The sequence below is a fragment of the Telmatherina bonti genome (assembly GCF_933228915.1).
Source record: "Telmatherina bonti genome assembly, chromosome: 1".
In the NCBI taxonomy this organism is placed as follows: domain Eukaryota; kingdom Metazoa; phylum Chordata; class Actinopteri; order Atheriniformes; family Telmatherinidae; genus Telmatherina; species Telmatherina bonti.
The window spans coordinates 27900892-27916567 of NC_136619.1; the positions used below are offsets into that span (position 1 = coordinate 27900892).

Below are 15676 nucleotides of genomic sequence, written 5' to 3' on the forward strand. Positions count from 1 at the left end.
ATAATAATAATAATAATAATAATGATAATGATGGTAATAAAGCTGCATAGCTTTTCAGAGTCAGAACAGAAACATTTACAAGGTCACCAATGCAAACCTGGCAATATTACTTACACATTTTTCTTTTAGTTACTAATACTTTTCTTAGAATTGATGTTTGTGGCAGTTCTGGTGGCTCATATCCTTCTGTTTGAAGTCACAGTTCTACCAAAGTTATCATCGTTAGTTTGTAATTGTGCCTACTAAAACATTTGTGGCACATTTTTTAATAAACACTCACAAGTTTTATGTAAATGTCTTACTTTTTTTACTCTGTTTCTTAACACCACACTGTTTGACATCCTGAATAGGTTTAGAGTAAATAATAAATAAAGTATTATTCTTTTTTATAAACTACAAATGAAACTCACATTTATGATACAGCAAATATTTTTTAGAAAAATGCTGATGTGTATATTGAAACACTTACTTTTGCTATATTGCAATGCCATTATGTTGAATAAGAAGAGTTACTTATCTCAGAAAATTCATATTTGACCGTAGCACCATGTATAAAATATCAGTCTTTAGACTCTACATCAGTTAATGTACAGGTATATGTGACTGAGTCAATGTTAACGTTTCCCCAACCATCAGATCAACATTTTACTGCAACAGAAGTTGAATTGCTGAAAATAGATGGGAGAGAAATAGTCCCTGTCTTGCCACAGCTTTTTCTGTATATTAATACTCTTGGAAAATGCTACTGTATATGTCATCAGTTACGCTCATGCAGCTGTGATTAAGACAGACTATTAAGGGGGTGGGGGGTGGCCACAATCTGTGTGGTTTCAACAGCTAAGCAAAGACTGGCTATTTTAAAAAGGAAGATTTTACAGTACACAACATGGTAAAGGCCAAAAAAGAGGAAAGCTGTTTAATTCATTGTGGACTATGCTAATGACTGTCTGCTAGTTCATGTTTTTAGGAGGATTTGCTTTTGTGTTTTATGTGTAGATGATAACTCTGCATACATACTGAACCCAGTTAGAAGATCAAGATAACTAATCTTACAGTAAGTAATATTTTCAGCCTGTTGCCTTATCACAAAGCTGCATTCTTCCTCTTAAACAGGCAGCACTAAGAATACACATTCAGATTTGTACTGCTCTGTTATATCTACTTTGCTGCAGTTATTTCAGGCTCACAGAAATGCGTTTATTTTAGGTTTTTAGAGTTGCTAAAGCATGCTCAGAAACCGGCCAACTGTATGAGCTGTAACGCTGTTCTGATCTCTTCATCAAATAATGGAGTTGTTCCATAGCTGTGCGTTAGTTAATGAAAGCAAACTGGCATTTCAGCTTCCTGGTTTTTTAAACTGGAAGGCACTCAGTTCCACTCAGGATTGGTTCCAAACTGTATCCTCTCTGTGTGATAGTCATAATCTTCACTTACCTCTGTGGTTACAGCACAAAGACTGTACCTTCATCTTATCTTCCAGCTGTGTGTGTTTTGTGTGTGTGTGTTTGTGGTGCTACTGGGATGTGTGTGTGTGTGTGTGTGTTTAACAGTATTCCAGTATTTTCAGTTGTCAAACAAGAGAGCTGAACCGTGGAAATGAAATGCCTTTTTTTAACAGGCAAACCTTGATTCTGGTTAAAAGTAGGTGTAGGCTGGGTTTATGATGGGGTTACATATTTCTCTGAGATGGATTAAGTTAGAGCTATGCAATACTCTTTCAGTGTGTTGGTTCCACTTTGCAGCCAGAAGCTGGACTTGTTGTGCAAGGAAGCATGTCACACGTCACATAACTGAAAATTTTACATTATGCTTTGTCACAGCTAATATTGTCCTGGTGTTGTGACTGGTAACTGTAATTTAGCACATCTTTAAAAAATACTGACTTTCAGAGATATTCCATCAACTTCTTACTGTGTGTTGGTTCTGTGTGTGATGACAGAGAGCTACTAGAAACGTGCTGCATGGTTTAACAATAACAAGCCCAATAAAACAGATTCTGATTCACATTAATGGCTGTAAACAAAAAAGTAGCATCAGTATTGAGTGCTAGTTTGTTTGAGGCTTCCAGCATTGCATTCACAATCAGCATTTCGCCCATTTAATTTAACATAACTTGCTATTTAACTTTCACAAAGACATAGTTTAAATTATTATTCTTGGCATGAATTACTTTAATTAAAAAGTAAAACATTATGAATTGTTATTAATGTGTGACCGCACTGTAGATTGCATTAAAATGACTGATTTGATGTTTTAATGTGTTTAAATATGCAACACTTCAAATGTGAAATTTTTAAAAGCAACAACATTATGCCTTGACAAACAGTTGATAATGTCTTGTAAGTAAGCCATTTTTGCCACCTGTAACACATTTCTCAGAGGAGAGAAACTGTCAGTGAGGAGAGCCCCTTGATGATGATTGGCTGATGAGGGAGGGGACAGTATATACATCTGAATAAATGTGAAGTTTCATGGTCTCCCCCGACAAATCATCAATGGCAAGGATCCTGTAGCAGACACACTCTACTGCTTCCACCCACACAAATTTTACAGAAGTTAAAAGTTCTTCATTTTACCGTCAAACAGCGAGCCTCAACAGAGCTGAAGGCCCCTGAGAGTAGCTTAAGGTTATGTTATAAGCTCATGCTATATTATACGAAAGAGGGGGACATTTTTTGGTTTTTCGTTGAGTGAGAGGAAATTTTGAAACATTGTGCAATGGTGCCACAAAAGTTTTGAAAGGTTGTGAGAGCGTTTTGCTAGAGAAGTGTCTCAAAGTTGGCTCATTGGAGAAGAGGTCCCCATGTTGCATCCATACAGAATGGAGAGCTACATCATCCCCCCTGTAAGTATCATTTCTTTACATTTTTAATAATCTAAAACTCCAGGAGATTGTCTTGGATCAAGGCTTAAAACAAACTCCTTGAGTATTTTGTTGTGTAGTGACAGACAAACTTTCATAATCACACGAGTAAAAACTGTATTGCACATTTTGAATTGCTGACTTAATGTGCTCTCTACTTTGATTTGAAAGCAGGACACAATCTGTAGACATCTTTTGTACTACAGCCACATGAAAATGAAACTCAAAGGTTCTGGAGTTTCACAATTATACGAGCAAGAAAAGAAGTTGTCATTAATAAAACACAAATATTGTTTCACCTAATTTGAATGTAAAGAAACTGAGAGGAATTGTAATTTTTTTTTTTAAGAAAAGGGAGTCTTTTTTTTTTTTTTTTAATTTTACTTAAAAATTTGACAGCTGTGTTGTGTGCAGCATCCAGCACCAGTTTTGTTTCATGATTTATGTTTTCTGAAAGGTGTTTCTTGTTTGTTTTTGCAGCACACAGAAGAAATCTACGAATCTGACATATACAGACATCAAATAGCAGAATATTATAATCCATATGTACTAGATGCAGATATTCAGGCAGGTGAGTTTTATTTCAACATTGTTTTTTGGCTTTGATATATACTTTTAATGTCATGAGCTTCTACAAAGATTGCCATTGGAATTTGACAAAATAAGTTATATATTATAAATAAATTAAAATTATGTTCAAGCATAATGCAATGTTGCCATGAATAAACCACAAACATTATCAAGAACTGCTGTTGTCATCTGAAGTGGAAAATTAATTTATTTTAGTTGTATTTTCATTTTAAGTCCATGACCAACTGTGGTAACGCAGACTTTTCTGGTTTATTGTACATAAAAAGACTTCAGAGTATGCAGCTGGAGCGCTTCACATAGGGTGTATGGAACACAGGAAACAGATGCCTTTTCTTTCGGCCGCTACAACTACAGACATAGAACAACTTTCGCCCCATGGGGTTTTTTAAGATACATGAGAGGTGCTTTACTTTCCCTTATAATCTACTGTTTTGAATGTTGCACCAAAACAACCAAAATGACGGGCTGGGAGGTAGCGCTTTAGACAAAAATAGCTGATGTCTACTATCTAGACCATTTTCAACTATATAGGACACAACAGAAAATTTGAAATGAAGAAATGTGATGATGGTGGATGAATAGTGTCACCGGATGAATGGCTTTTAATCTGATGCACTTGGTGATTTTCTAATTAGCTTTACATGTGAAAGAATTTCATTTTAACACATAAACTTTTTATTCTGGTCTGTACAACTTAATCATTTGATTCTATTATGCATATATTTCATGCAGATTAGAAAACCAGTTCAAGTCAACTTGATAATGAGTGCAAATTTAACACTGAAAGCTGTGGTAACATTGGGTGGCAACTAACAGGAAATAGCATCATGGTGAATTATTCTCTTCATTTTGTGCAGTTAATGCAAACTCAAGCAAAATGAGTAAGCAGCTGATTGGCCAGCAGAAAATATTAGAATAGCTTCAAAGATATTTAGTCTATTAGTGTGAGCATATGTGTCTGCTTCATTGTAATCTTATGCTAGGGATATTGTTTAGCATTGTGTGGAGGTGTGTGTCTAAATAACTCTCTGGGCTTCTTGTTTCTGTCACAAAACTTGTTGCAAATGATGAGACAGCAAAGAAGCGATGGTGTTAGAAACAAAAGGCTGGGGCTGTTATGTTGTTTCTCACCTTCTCTGTTCAGATCACTGGGACTACCATGCACATCCTCATGTGCATCCTGTAGAGTTTGAAAACCTCCAAGAAAACAACTTCACAGAGCTGCAGAGCGTGCAGGCTCTCCACACGCCTGGCCTCATACGATACGATGCAGAAAACTTGCTCGATCCAAATCTGAGCGCACATCCTCATGTGTTGCAGCAACCAGTAAGTTCTTCTTTCACCCAGCAGCTTGCCCACATATACATGCATTAAACATTTCATAAATGTAAAGATTCCTAGGTGAAGTGATGAGAGTGGCTAAGGTAAATTCAGGTTTTGACAAGTACTAATCTGATAATTCAAAGAACCAGGCAAAAAAAAAAGAAAAATTGAATAAAAAAGAACCAGCAACTCACACGGCTCACCTCGTCACTGTGTGACAACGTTAGTGACCGATACTGGCTCGTTATATTAAAAAGACAGATTAAACCTTCATCACTTAAATTTTCCTTTCCTTGGTAGTGACTATCAAATCCTCTAAATTCCGTGGAATCATTTTTTCACATTTAATCAGAAAGACGATTTCAGGAGATGAAGGCCTTTTAAGGTCAAATGACAAAATTAGGAAGTGAATCTTTGAGTTACAAGGAACAACTAAATGTGAAAGATTTTATGTTTTTTTCTGTTTAAAAACAGCAATTTCTTTCAGTATGCTTTGAAGACTCAGCTAAATCATATCTGCATGATCCAAGTCTCAATTCTTGCACCAGTTAGACAAATACACACACACACACACACACACACGATCACAGGGTTGCATGTGATTTTAGAACTGTGATATAAAGAGCAGAGACACAAGTCTTGTTGTGTATAGTATACTATAGTACAGTAATGTGAGGGTGTAAGGTGTATATATATATATATCTATATATATATATATATATCTATATATATTTATTTATTTATTTTTTTTAAATTATATATGTATAGATATATACATATGTATATATACATACACCTTCACATTAACTGTACTATAGTATTCTATACACAACAAGACTTGTGTCTCTGCTCTTTATATCACAATTCTAAAATCACATTCAACCCTGTGATCATTTTCCTCTGCGAGGTGAAATTTCCCCTGAGAGAAATGTTTGCCATTTTTAAAATGTGAAGACTATACGTGTATTTATCATCTACTCCAATACAAGCTGATGTGTTATCACATCAATGTAACATGTGACTGGAAAATTCTGAGAAAACCACTGTTCATATATGGAATTTAAATGTCCTCCACTGGCACCTTTTTTTTATTTTTCTTTGACAGGATGTTATGAATAGCTCAACAGGTTTTTGCCCAGCCAGGCGCACAGCAACAGCAGTGTCTACACATCACAGCTCATGCAGAGAGAGCTTTTACCAACCTCTTCTAGTCATACCGAGTAAACTTTAAAATGTGTGTTTATTTCTTGGTATAACATACAGTGTGTCAGTTATGACATAGTGTATCTAAATGTAGCTGTAACTAATCTACAACAGTAACAGTGCAGTACATTTGAGCAACTACAGACTGAAAACCAAACAATAACAAATGTGATCATTTAAAAACTGAAAAGCAAACCGTGAGTACATTTTCAAACTATCACATGAACAAACATCATGTAAAAATGCGTTTTTAATAAAACTATTGTAAATTAAATACATGGAAACATTAAAAAACGGCTAATTTGGAGTAGAACCAAACCAGTTTGTATAATGGAAATTCTAATAAATTGAAATGATCCACAAACAATGGAAAAATGCAATGAAATATTGAATCAAATACAGTATGCTGATTTGTTTACAACTTTATTTCTTTATTTATCTATTGTTCTGACTTTGAATTCTCTGACAGCTACAAATTTTTGAAGAAATTTGATTCAATAATACAAACAACAGGGAAAGTTTTACAATGGCTTTAATCAGAACTTCAGTTTAAAAATGATGTTATCAATAATAACACTGGTAAAGAAATGTCCCAACATTTTGGAACCAGAGTTAAGCTATACTGGGTTAATACTAATGATGCTGCTGATTAATGTATGAAGAACAATGTTTAAACATATACATCCCTTATTGTTGAGCAACATTTGGAGAGATGACAAAGCAGACAAGCTTACAGTTAAATTGTTATATAGGCCCTGATTTGAGACTACTTATCTTTGGTTTAGGTAGCATTCTTCCCTCGGACAGTGTATCCACCACATGTGTCCCAGCGCAGCTCTGACGATGAGGAGCATGGAGGACACAGTCCCCCACTGGAGGTGTCTGATGAGGAGTCCCTGAGAGATCGAGTCCCTTATCTCCCATCAGGAGAACTGGGTAAGGCTCCGTATGGCCACTTTATACAACATGTACACCCATTTCTGCAGCAGGTTTTTGCATTAAGACACATTACATCAATTGGTTATGGGAAGAAGATCATCCTGTTGCGCTACATCTGCGACACCCCACTTGCCAAAGATTCCACGATGATAACAATGACCAGTGAAAATGATATGTCAGCTGGTTTGGTAATGAGTTTGTAAGCTGGTATTAAGAAACATAAACCCATCATCAATTGGAAAAGCTGCTCTGAAGGTTTGTGTGTGTGTGTAATGGATGAGTGTGGTCCTTCTTTGCATTGACATGTTGGAGTTTTGTCATTCAGTCACATCAGCTCTGTGTTCTGCTGATAATTTAGATGGACATTTCAAGACCGATTGCACAACTGCTGTTGTGCTGCTTGTCTTGCATCTTCTGCGTGAGTGGACCGTGAAGGAGGGAGGTCTCCAATAAATGAGCACACGGTGTGCTTTTTCATGTAAATGTCCTTAGTAGCTCTGCATAAATGTGATAATCAGCACTATGCTTTTTGAATAGGTGCTGACTCACTGTGGCTCAGTAATTCTGTATAGTGGAAGGTATAGAGTGCTTTTTTTTCTAAGGTTAACTGTGGTTTCTTTTGCACGCATTGAACAGGCACAATGCTGACTTTTGGCTTTCGTCGGCTTGATAGGCCCAGCTAAGCCTGATGTTTAACTCTGTCAGCACTGCCTTTTATTATTTTATTGGAACATATTTCACTTTTTTTTTTTTTTTAAAGAAAACAAACAGATCGCAGAGGTCTATCGAGCCTCTGTACATTTCATTGACGAGATTCTTTAATTGGACTGGCAAAATGTCTGACAAGTTAATTAAAAAGTATTGATATGGTTGGGAAAGGCTACACGTATTGTATCTATATTAAGAGAAATGTCATGTGTACAGATGTAGCCTACCACTTGTAAGTTTGTATTCATGATGATTTTTTATACATTTGATCAATTTCAACTTATTTAATTGTTGAACATTCACCTCATATGTAAATGCTTTAATCATTTTAATCAACAACCTCCCTTATCAGTAGGTTTAATCTGAGAATTAAGTCATTATACATGTAAATTAGACTCTGCCCAAAATGTACAGTCAATAATATAATGGATATATTGAATGAGATTTATTCACAATGTTGTTACATATGCAATATTTTTTCCCATTGTAAAACTGTTTTTCTGTTTTTAAAGGGAATAAAAAGAAGATACGTCTGTACCAGTTCCTGTTGGACCTTTTAAGGAATGGTGATATGAAGGACAGTATCTGGTGGGTGGACAGAGAAAAGGGGACATTCCAGTTTTCGTCCAAACACAAGGAGGCTCTTGCACACCGCTGGGGAATCCAGAAGGGAAACCGCAAAAAAATGACGTATCAGAAGATGGCTCGTGCATTGCGTAACTATGGCAAAACAGGAGAGGTGAAAAAGATTAAGAAGAAGCTGACGTACCAGTTCAGTGATGAGGTTCTGGGAAAGAGTCATCTGGAGAGAAAACAGTACATGTAGACAGAAGAGATCAGTGTAGATCATCATAAATATTATTAATCTAGTAAATAGCATTATATGAATAAATCCAGCAATGGGACGAATCCTCTGGAGAAAAAAACCCCTAGTAATGCACAGCAGGAAGACCACCTAAAACTGTAATGTGAAGTCCGGATGAGACATCACTCACAGTTTAGTGTAAAAGCTGAAGCACAGGATGGAAAGCTAAGACCAAACATGAATAAACAAGTAAATAATGTCATTGTGTCTATTTTACACATTGTGGCAGACATTTTTGCTCATATGACAAAATGCAATCATTTTCTGCCAGAGTGCAATCAAAGTGATGTCATCTGAAAGACAAAAGCAACAATAGCTGTGAAGAAAACTACCTGGTCATTTTTCTCACATTAAGCAGCTCCCTGGACCATTTTAAAGTAAATGGTTTAAAACAAATCTGTGGTTTATTAGACATACAGAAGAAGTCCATAACATTTAGGAAAATTCATCTGTAAGGAAAGATGAAATTACACATAAACCTCCTTTTCTTAAAGGATCTCAATTGTGTGTCTTCAAAATTACAACAACCCACCATAAACAGGAAGAAGAGGATTTACTTTGAACTTCATGTTTGGTTACATCTTGTTTATTTTAGTGTTCCTTAGCTTTGTCCTTTTGCTTTTCTTTTTTTTTTTTTTTTGCTTTTTTTCATGTGAAATGGTTGTTTATAAATAAAAGAGACTGATTTACATGAAATTGTATATGTAAAAGCAGCCTGGTGTGAAAAAAGTAGCATAACATGTTTAAACAGGAATTTCTTGTAAAGAAAATAAATTTTGCATCTAAGTTTCATTTTTGGGACATTACAAATGTCATGGTTGGGAGGGCAGAGTGTGTGTGTGTGTGCCTGTGTGTGTGTGTATGGTGGGTGGCATCTAATTTAAAATATAAAAAGAAGAAGAGCCAAGCACTGTAGTTATAAGGTGTCAATTGAGGTCTGCTACCTTTCATTGGATTGCAGAAATAACTGTTTAACTATGAAGACCAACAGGGTTAATGGGAGCAGCTGGGGGGGTGAAGTGGCTTGTCACTCTGTACTTACATATTTGCCTGCGTATCCTGATACAGAACAGGCACCGGCTGTCTGTTGAAGAAGATTTAAGGATGGCATCGACACATCTAGAATTTAATCTCCATTTATAATGTCTTTGTATGGCTTCCTAATTAATTCTTTCACAACATGAGTTTTTAATTAGATGATCTAAAGGTATTGTATTAAACACATATGAATCTCTCTGCCTTCACATCTCCATTTTGACAGAAAAACAGGAAGTCATCCCTCCACATTAATCGTGTTTATTATAAACTACTCTCAGGTTGAACAGAATTGGATTAAATGAGACTCAAACAAAAACTCCTCAGATTAGATAAAATAAAAAGTAACTCTTACTCATGTTGTCATGGAAAATGCAGTTACTATTTGGTATTATTTCACAATGTAAATACAAAATGACCACACCTCTTGATGCCCCTGCTCTGAAGAGCCAACAGCTCCCCACAATGGTCAAGTTGTGACTCATATCTATGACTAACAAGTGGTAAGATCCAAGAAGTATAAATGAATACACCCCAATACAATATAAATACATTGTACAGTAGAACCAAATTACCAGATAAGTCAATTTACATCAGACAAAGATCTAATTACAGCTTACATTCATAGTCTGTAGTAATTAAAAAGAGGGATGATGTATATTCCTGTGATGCTTTGTATAATTATGAACACCACATTGTTTCAACTGTCGAAGTTTTAAATGGTTTTATCAATTAAGTTGAACTGTGTTGAGTTGTGGGGATATTTCAAGTTACACCTTCACATTAACTATACTATACTATATGATACTATACTATACTATACTATATGATACTATACTATACTATACTATACTATACTATAGTAAGTATATATATATATATATATATATATATATATATATATATATATATATATATATATATATATATATATATACATATATATATATATATATATATATATATATGTATATATATATGTATATATATATATATATATATATATATATATATATATATATATATATATATATATATATATATATATATATATATATATATATATATATAAATATTATTATTGTATAGCCTGGCATGGTACAGTATTGCACAGTGTGGAATCGTAAAATTAAGTGTTATTAGTACAGTTCTTTAAGTAAAGCATACTTAAGTGTGTTGCATAGTTTATTCACTCATTATCCGAACCGCTTAGTCCAGTTAAGGGTTGTGGGGAAGTTGGAGCCGATCCCAGCAGTATTTGGGCAAGAGGCGAGGTACACCCTGGACAGATCGCCAGTCCATCTCAGGGCCAACACAAACATTCACGCTCCCACTCACTCCAAGGGACAATTTTAGAGTAGCCAATTAAACTAACATCCATGTCTTTGGATGGTGGGAGGAAGCCAGAATACCCGGAAAGCATTCACACTTGCATGGGGAGAACATGCAAACTCCACACAGAAAGGCCACTAATTGAGCCTTCCCTCAGCCGAGGATCAAACCTGCGACCTTCCACAGTGCTAACCACTACTCCACCATAGGCCGTTTAAAACAGTACATATGATAGTACAGTAGAGTAATACAGCACAGTAAAGTACAGAACAGTAATATAGATACAGCGTTTAGTTACATAACAGAGTGAACCATCCTGCACAGCTGAGATGTATCGGTATCATGATAATGTATAATGATGTAGAATAATGTAGAGCAGCACAGTATGGTGCTGTAGTTTGAGTGTGACAGTACAGAACATTAGTAAATTGTTGTGCGGCACAGTAGTGTTCATACAGTATAATACGGGGCTGTGGCAGAGTGTTTTATGTCACTTAGCACTGAGTTTGAGCTGGAGATGAAGGGCACGGTTGTAGTCTGTGGAGTATGGACAGAATGCTGTGGACTGAAGACTGACTCGGTCATACAGTAAAAACAACTTAGTGTCTGAACCATTATAGTAGCCATTCTTAGATGTAGAGAGTAGCATGGAGCAGCACAGATGTGAGGAGCACAAACATATCTGTTGGATTCATAGTTCTAAATTTAACCGCTGCCTTACATCCCTTCCCCTTGCTCTCAAGTCCTATCATTCAGACGAGGTGCTGAGGAAAGGATGGTTGAAATATAGCCAGGGGTCAGGCGTAACTGGGGTGGAGCGGGGTGATCTGGTGGGGGCTTGGTTACTGCGGAGGATGGGGGTAGGGGAGGCAAGCTTAGATTGGGGAAAAGAGGTGGGTGGCTGTTGTTTTTTAGATCCTAGAAAAAAATGGCAGGGGAGGTGGGATGGTTCATGAAAGGAGGGGAGGCTGTTTGGAAAAAGGACCGCTATTAAAGGCAGAGGGCTTGCACAGACAGCCGACTATTCAGGATCAGTGAGTCACACTTTTAAACACAGGAGATCATTCAGGATGCCAGAGCCTGTTAAAAAACCAGGTAAGTGTCATCTGGATGTTCTCAATATGATATATTTTATTCTAGCAGGCAGATCGCATGTCGGTTTTCAGCAAAGCAATCCCTCTAAAAGTCACATTTAATTTAAATCCACTTTTGTGTTTACAGTTTGCTCCAGCTTGTAAATGTTGCTGTACTTTAACAATTCTCAAACAGTGATAATGTAATACAGCACCAGTAAAAAGTTGGGACAAACCCACCAGTTCAGATTTAATGGGAAGGCATGTCCAAAATATTTCACAGAAAATGTTCAGTTAGACCACACAGAAATGTTTTAAGAAACAAAACAACCACATTGCTTACTCAAGACCTCGCAGGGAAATATTTTAAATTTACTTTTAGATGTCCTTTTTTGTTTTACTTATTTGAGAAATTCTTATGGTAAAAGATGCATCCAGGAAAAAAATGGAGGGGGGACACGTATTAGAAGGTAAAATAAAATGTTTCAAACTTTTGTCAAGACTGGTATTTTATGAATTGTATTGAGATAAATGTGAAACAGGGTATTGGATAAAGAATCCTGCGTCAGCAGCTTAAAATAGAGTCATGACAATAAACTCAGCCAAGTACAGTAACATCTACAGTATCCAGCTGCTCCAATTCAAATATATTCTGTGGCTTATAAAGATACCCAAGGCTCCATAGTAATGTGATGTCCCAACGCTCACGTAAAGACCAAGGCCAAAATCAGAACAGACCCGCATGAAATTATGTATCCTGAGTTCAAAGTGTCTTTCAGTGGGAAAGACTTTGTTCGTGTCAGGAACTCCCTTTCAGCATGAGCAAGGTGGAAATATCCTCTGATGTGAACTCGACACTGTCACATTTCCAGCATCACTGCATTCACAAAATGATCTGCTGATCCAAAAATGCCCAACTGGATTCCAGCTTGACAAATGACTTTCCACAGATTTCATTTGCGCTCTTGATTAGAAACGAAAGGCTGTTTGTGAAGCGAGGCCAACATCTCACATATCAGATGACACAGTAGTCATTCTTAGGCCAGCTTGGGTGTGTTAAGACCTTTAGTGTGAAGCATTTGTACATGACCATAACAATTGTGATCATCCTGAGCCTGGATCTTTAGTTCAAGCTATTATCATTCAGTATCATATATCATTCAGTAAAGTGTTTTTTTTTTTTTTTTTTAGTGTTTTTGGTATTATATCCTTCATTTTTCTCTAAGTTAAATTATGGATAAAATACCATACCATAATAAGTACTTTAAATTTATATTGCTGTAATAATGTTGATCCACAGCAAATTTAACCATCAGTCATTCATTTTTTTACATTTAATTTCCTAAACTGTAGAACTTTGCATTTGTTGAAAGGATACCTTCCATAATTGCAATAGTTAATTTTATGTTCTTCACATTCAGATGCTGAGGCATTATTTTTGATGCATGTAAAGTATTAACCTTTGGAACAGAGTCAAATCAAGTTTCCTAGAAATTTGCTCTTATCTTGTCCAATTCCTTGCTAAAATAATGAAACTAAGAGGAGACCTTTCAACTTTTAAATGTGTAAACACAGTTAAAGGTGTTTAAGATACAGCGGCATGAATGACTGACAACTTGACAAGAGGGGCACATTATTCTTCTTCGTCTGCCTCCAGAGTCTTAAAAATAGAGTCGAGCTAATCCCTCGACTATGATACCTGCTGCAGCTGAAGCCCTTCCAGCCCCATTGATTCATCCCGTACACAGAGTGCACATCCTATATTTAAACTCCCACTTGTTGGGTGAGCACAGTGGCTGGCAGCACAGTGAGGTTGTTTTTTTCTTTGTTTGATATTTTTTTCACACTGGTTATGCAGTGCTTTGTTGAATTGCTTCACTCTCAAACCTGCTGAGCATCCATCTATGAATGTAAACTACATGATCCCTAACACATGGTGCTAGTGTTAAAGACATCCTGTGTCAGAGCTGTCAGTTACATTATATTTAGTCCTCTTTAAAAGATCACAAGTGTGAGTCTATGCCTGTTGAGAATGTCTTAGAACTTTTCCAAGTGGGGAAAACCAAGAAACTCAATCTTTTATATAACCAGAATGTTTTCTACAGGATAGGTATGTTATTTTACATATTGATGCACAACACTTGCTGTTGGCTTTGATTTAAGTAAAGGTTTGTATTTATTGGTTGTATATGTTCCTGGTGTTTCATTCATTGTCTTTAAATTGGTCTCTATGGTTTGGGTATTTTCATCTAATATCTAAAGTGAGTTTAAATCTATAAATTTGCTATTTGTAGCACATTTTTGACCTGTGAAGGTCAAAAATGACCTGTGAAGGTCAAAAATGCTTGTATTACATGTACTGTACAGTATTATTCTCGGAATACATTTTGTTAACTTGTTTATAGCTATATTAAAATGATTATTTTACAAGACAAACTTTTGAAAGACCAACTTATCAGTAAGTATCTATTTGAATTTGTATTGATGTACTTTTACAAGAACTTGATTATTACAGAAAGTACATCCACAAAATAATAGTAAAAATGAACTGAAGCTACATTTTAAAAACAAGACACTAAAATATGAATATTTGTGGTGCACAAGAAACTATGAAAAAATTAGAGCCCATGTCAGAAGTTTTATTTTCCTTTAAATTTTGTTGTTTTAAGAATAAGTAAGCAAATGGTAAAATAAAATGGGTGTCATCTAGTTCAACCCAGTGTGTTACAGTCTGCAAAGCAATGCAGGCTGTTGATCCTGAACTCTTTGTGTTTTCTTTAGAATTTTTTTTAGTGTGTGTGTGACAGCATGGATGCCCCACCAGCAGGATTGCTCTGGCATTATTATTATTATTATTATTATTATTATTATTATTATTATTATTATTATTATTATTATTATTATTATTATTATTTTTATTATTATTATTATTATTAGTAGTAGTAGTAGTAGTAGTAGTAGTAGCAGTAGTAGTAGTAGTAGTAGCAGTAGTAGTAGTAGTAGTAGTAGTAGTAGTAGTAGCAGTAGTAGTATTGGTAGTATTATTAGTATTAATATTATTATATAAAATCACAGGTAATCCTAGAAATGAAAGTAGCATTTTCATTTTATGGATGTCCACCACATTTGTTGTTTTTTCTCTATTGGATGCAGTAGCACTAGCTTCTGGTTATGTAATGTACTTCTTCTGTTGAATAACTTCCATCTGCTGATTATTACACAGTGTACATGATTAAATTTAAGTTAGTCTACAGACGCATTTTTATTTCCATATGCTTTTGCGGTTTTTAAAAGCACAGCTTTAGTTTTGATCGACTGTTGAATGGAAACTTGCTAAATGAAAACATATATGTGCCTACAGATCATTTCAATGCAACAAAAGCAAGTTGAACTTGCAACCTTTTTTTAATAGAAAGAAAGAAAGAAATTTGAAAGAGGTTAATTCTGATTTTGAACCCACTCTTCTCAGTTTCTGCATTTGTGAAGAAGCCAAAGACACAGGAGGCAGAGGAAGGGTCATCTGTGATCTTTGAAGCAGAGACAGAGAAGTCTGACGCTAAAGTAAAATGGCAGTGCAACTCAAAGGATGTTGCCTCTGGTGACAAATATGTGATCACAGCTGATGGAAACAAGCACTCCCTCACTATAAAAGCAGTCACCAAAGAAGACGCCAATGTCTATGCAGTGATTGCTGGTGGTTCAAAGGTCAAGTTTGAGCTGAGGGTCGTATCAAAGCCAGGTGGG

The 15676-nt window shown here is 35.6% G+C and overlaps 2 protein-coding genes across 2 annotated transcripts in view; both read left to right on the plus strand.

The window, feature by feature from the left end:
- Nucleotides 1-2508: 2508 nt before the first annotated feature.
- spi1b (Spi-1 proto-oncogene b) lies at nucleotides 2509-9097 on the plus strand. Its single transcript, XM_079244588.1, has 5 exons — nucleotides 2509-2845; nucleotides 3344-3434; nucleotides 4599-4780; nucleotides 6766-6916; nucleotides 8140-9097. The coding sequence occupies exons 1-5, from the start codon at nucleotides 2804-2806 to the stop codon at nucleotides 8451-8453; spliced, it is 780 nt and encodes a 259-aa protein (XP_079100714.1). The 5' UTR covers nucleotides 2509-2803; the 3' UTR covers nucleotides 8454-9097.
- Nucleotides 9098-11843: 2746 nt separating this feature from the next.
- The window catches only part of mybpc3 (myosin binding protein C3), a 38868-nt gene continuing 35035 nt past the window's right edge, over nucleotides 11844-15676 (plus strand). The window contains exons 1-2 of the mRNA XM_079244600.1: nucleotides 11844-11954; nucleotides 15402-15671. Coding sequence (XP_079100726.1) covers nucleotides 11930-11954; nucleotides 15402-15671 — 295 coding nt within the window. The 5' untranslated portion in view covers nucleotides 11844-11929. The remainder of the gene's footprint in view (nucleotides 11955-15401; nucleotides 15672-15676) is intronic.

What these genes read in the sequence shown, in the direction of transcription:
- spi1b (XM_079244588.1), top strand. Translation starts at nt 2,804, where the DNA reads ATGTTGCATCCATACAGAATGGAGAGCTACATCATCCCCCCT. An exon ending in AGAGCTACATCATCCCCCCT is followed by an intron (nt 2,846 to 3,343) that starts GTAAGTATCATT and finishes TTGTTTTTGCAG; the next exon opens with CACACAGAAGAAATCTACGA. An exon ending in CTCATGTGTTGCAGCAACCA is followed by an intron (nt 4,781 to 6,765) that starts GTAAGTTCTTCT and finishes TCTTTGGTTTAG; the next exon opens with GTAGCATTCTTCCCTCGGAC.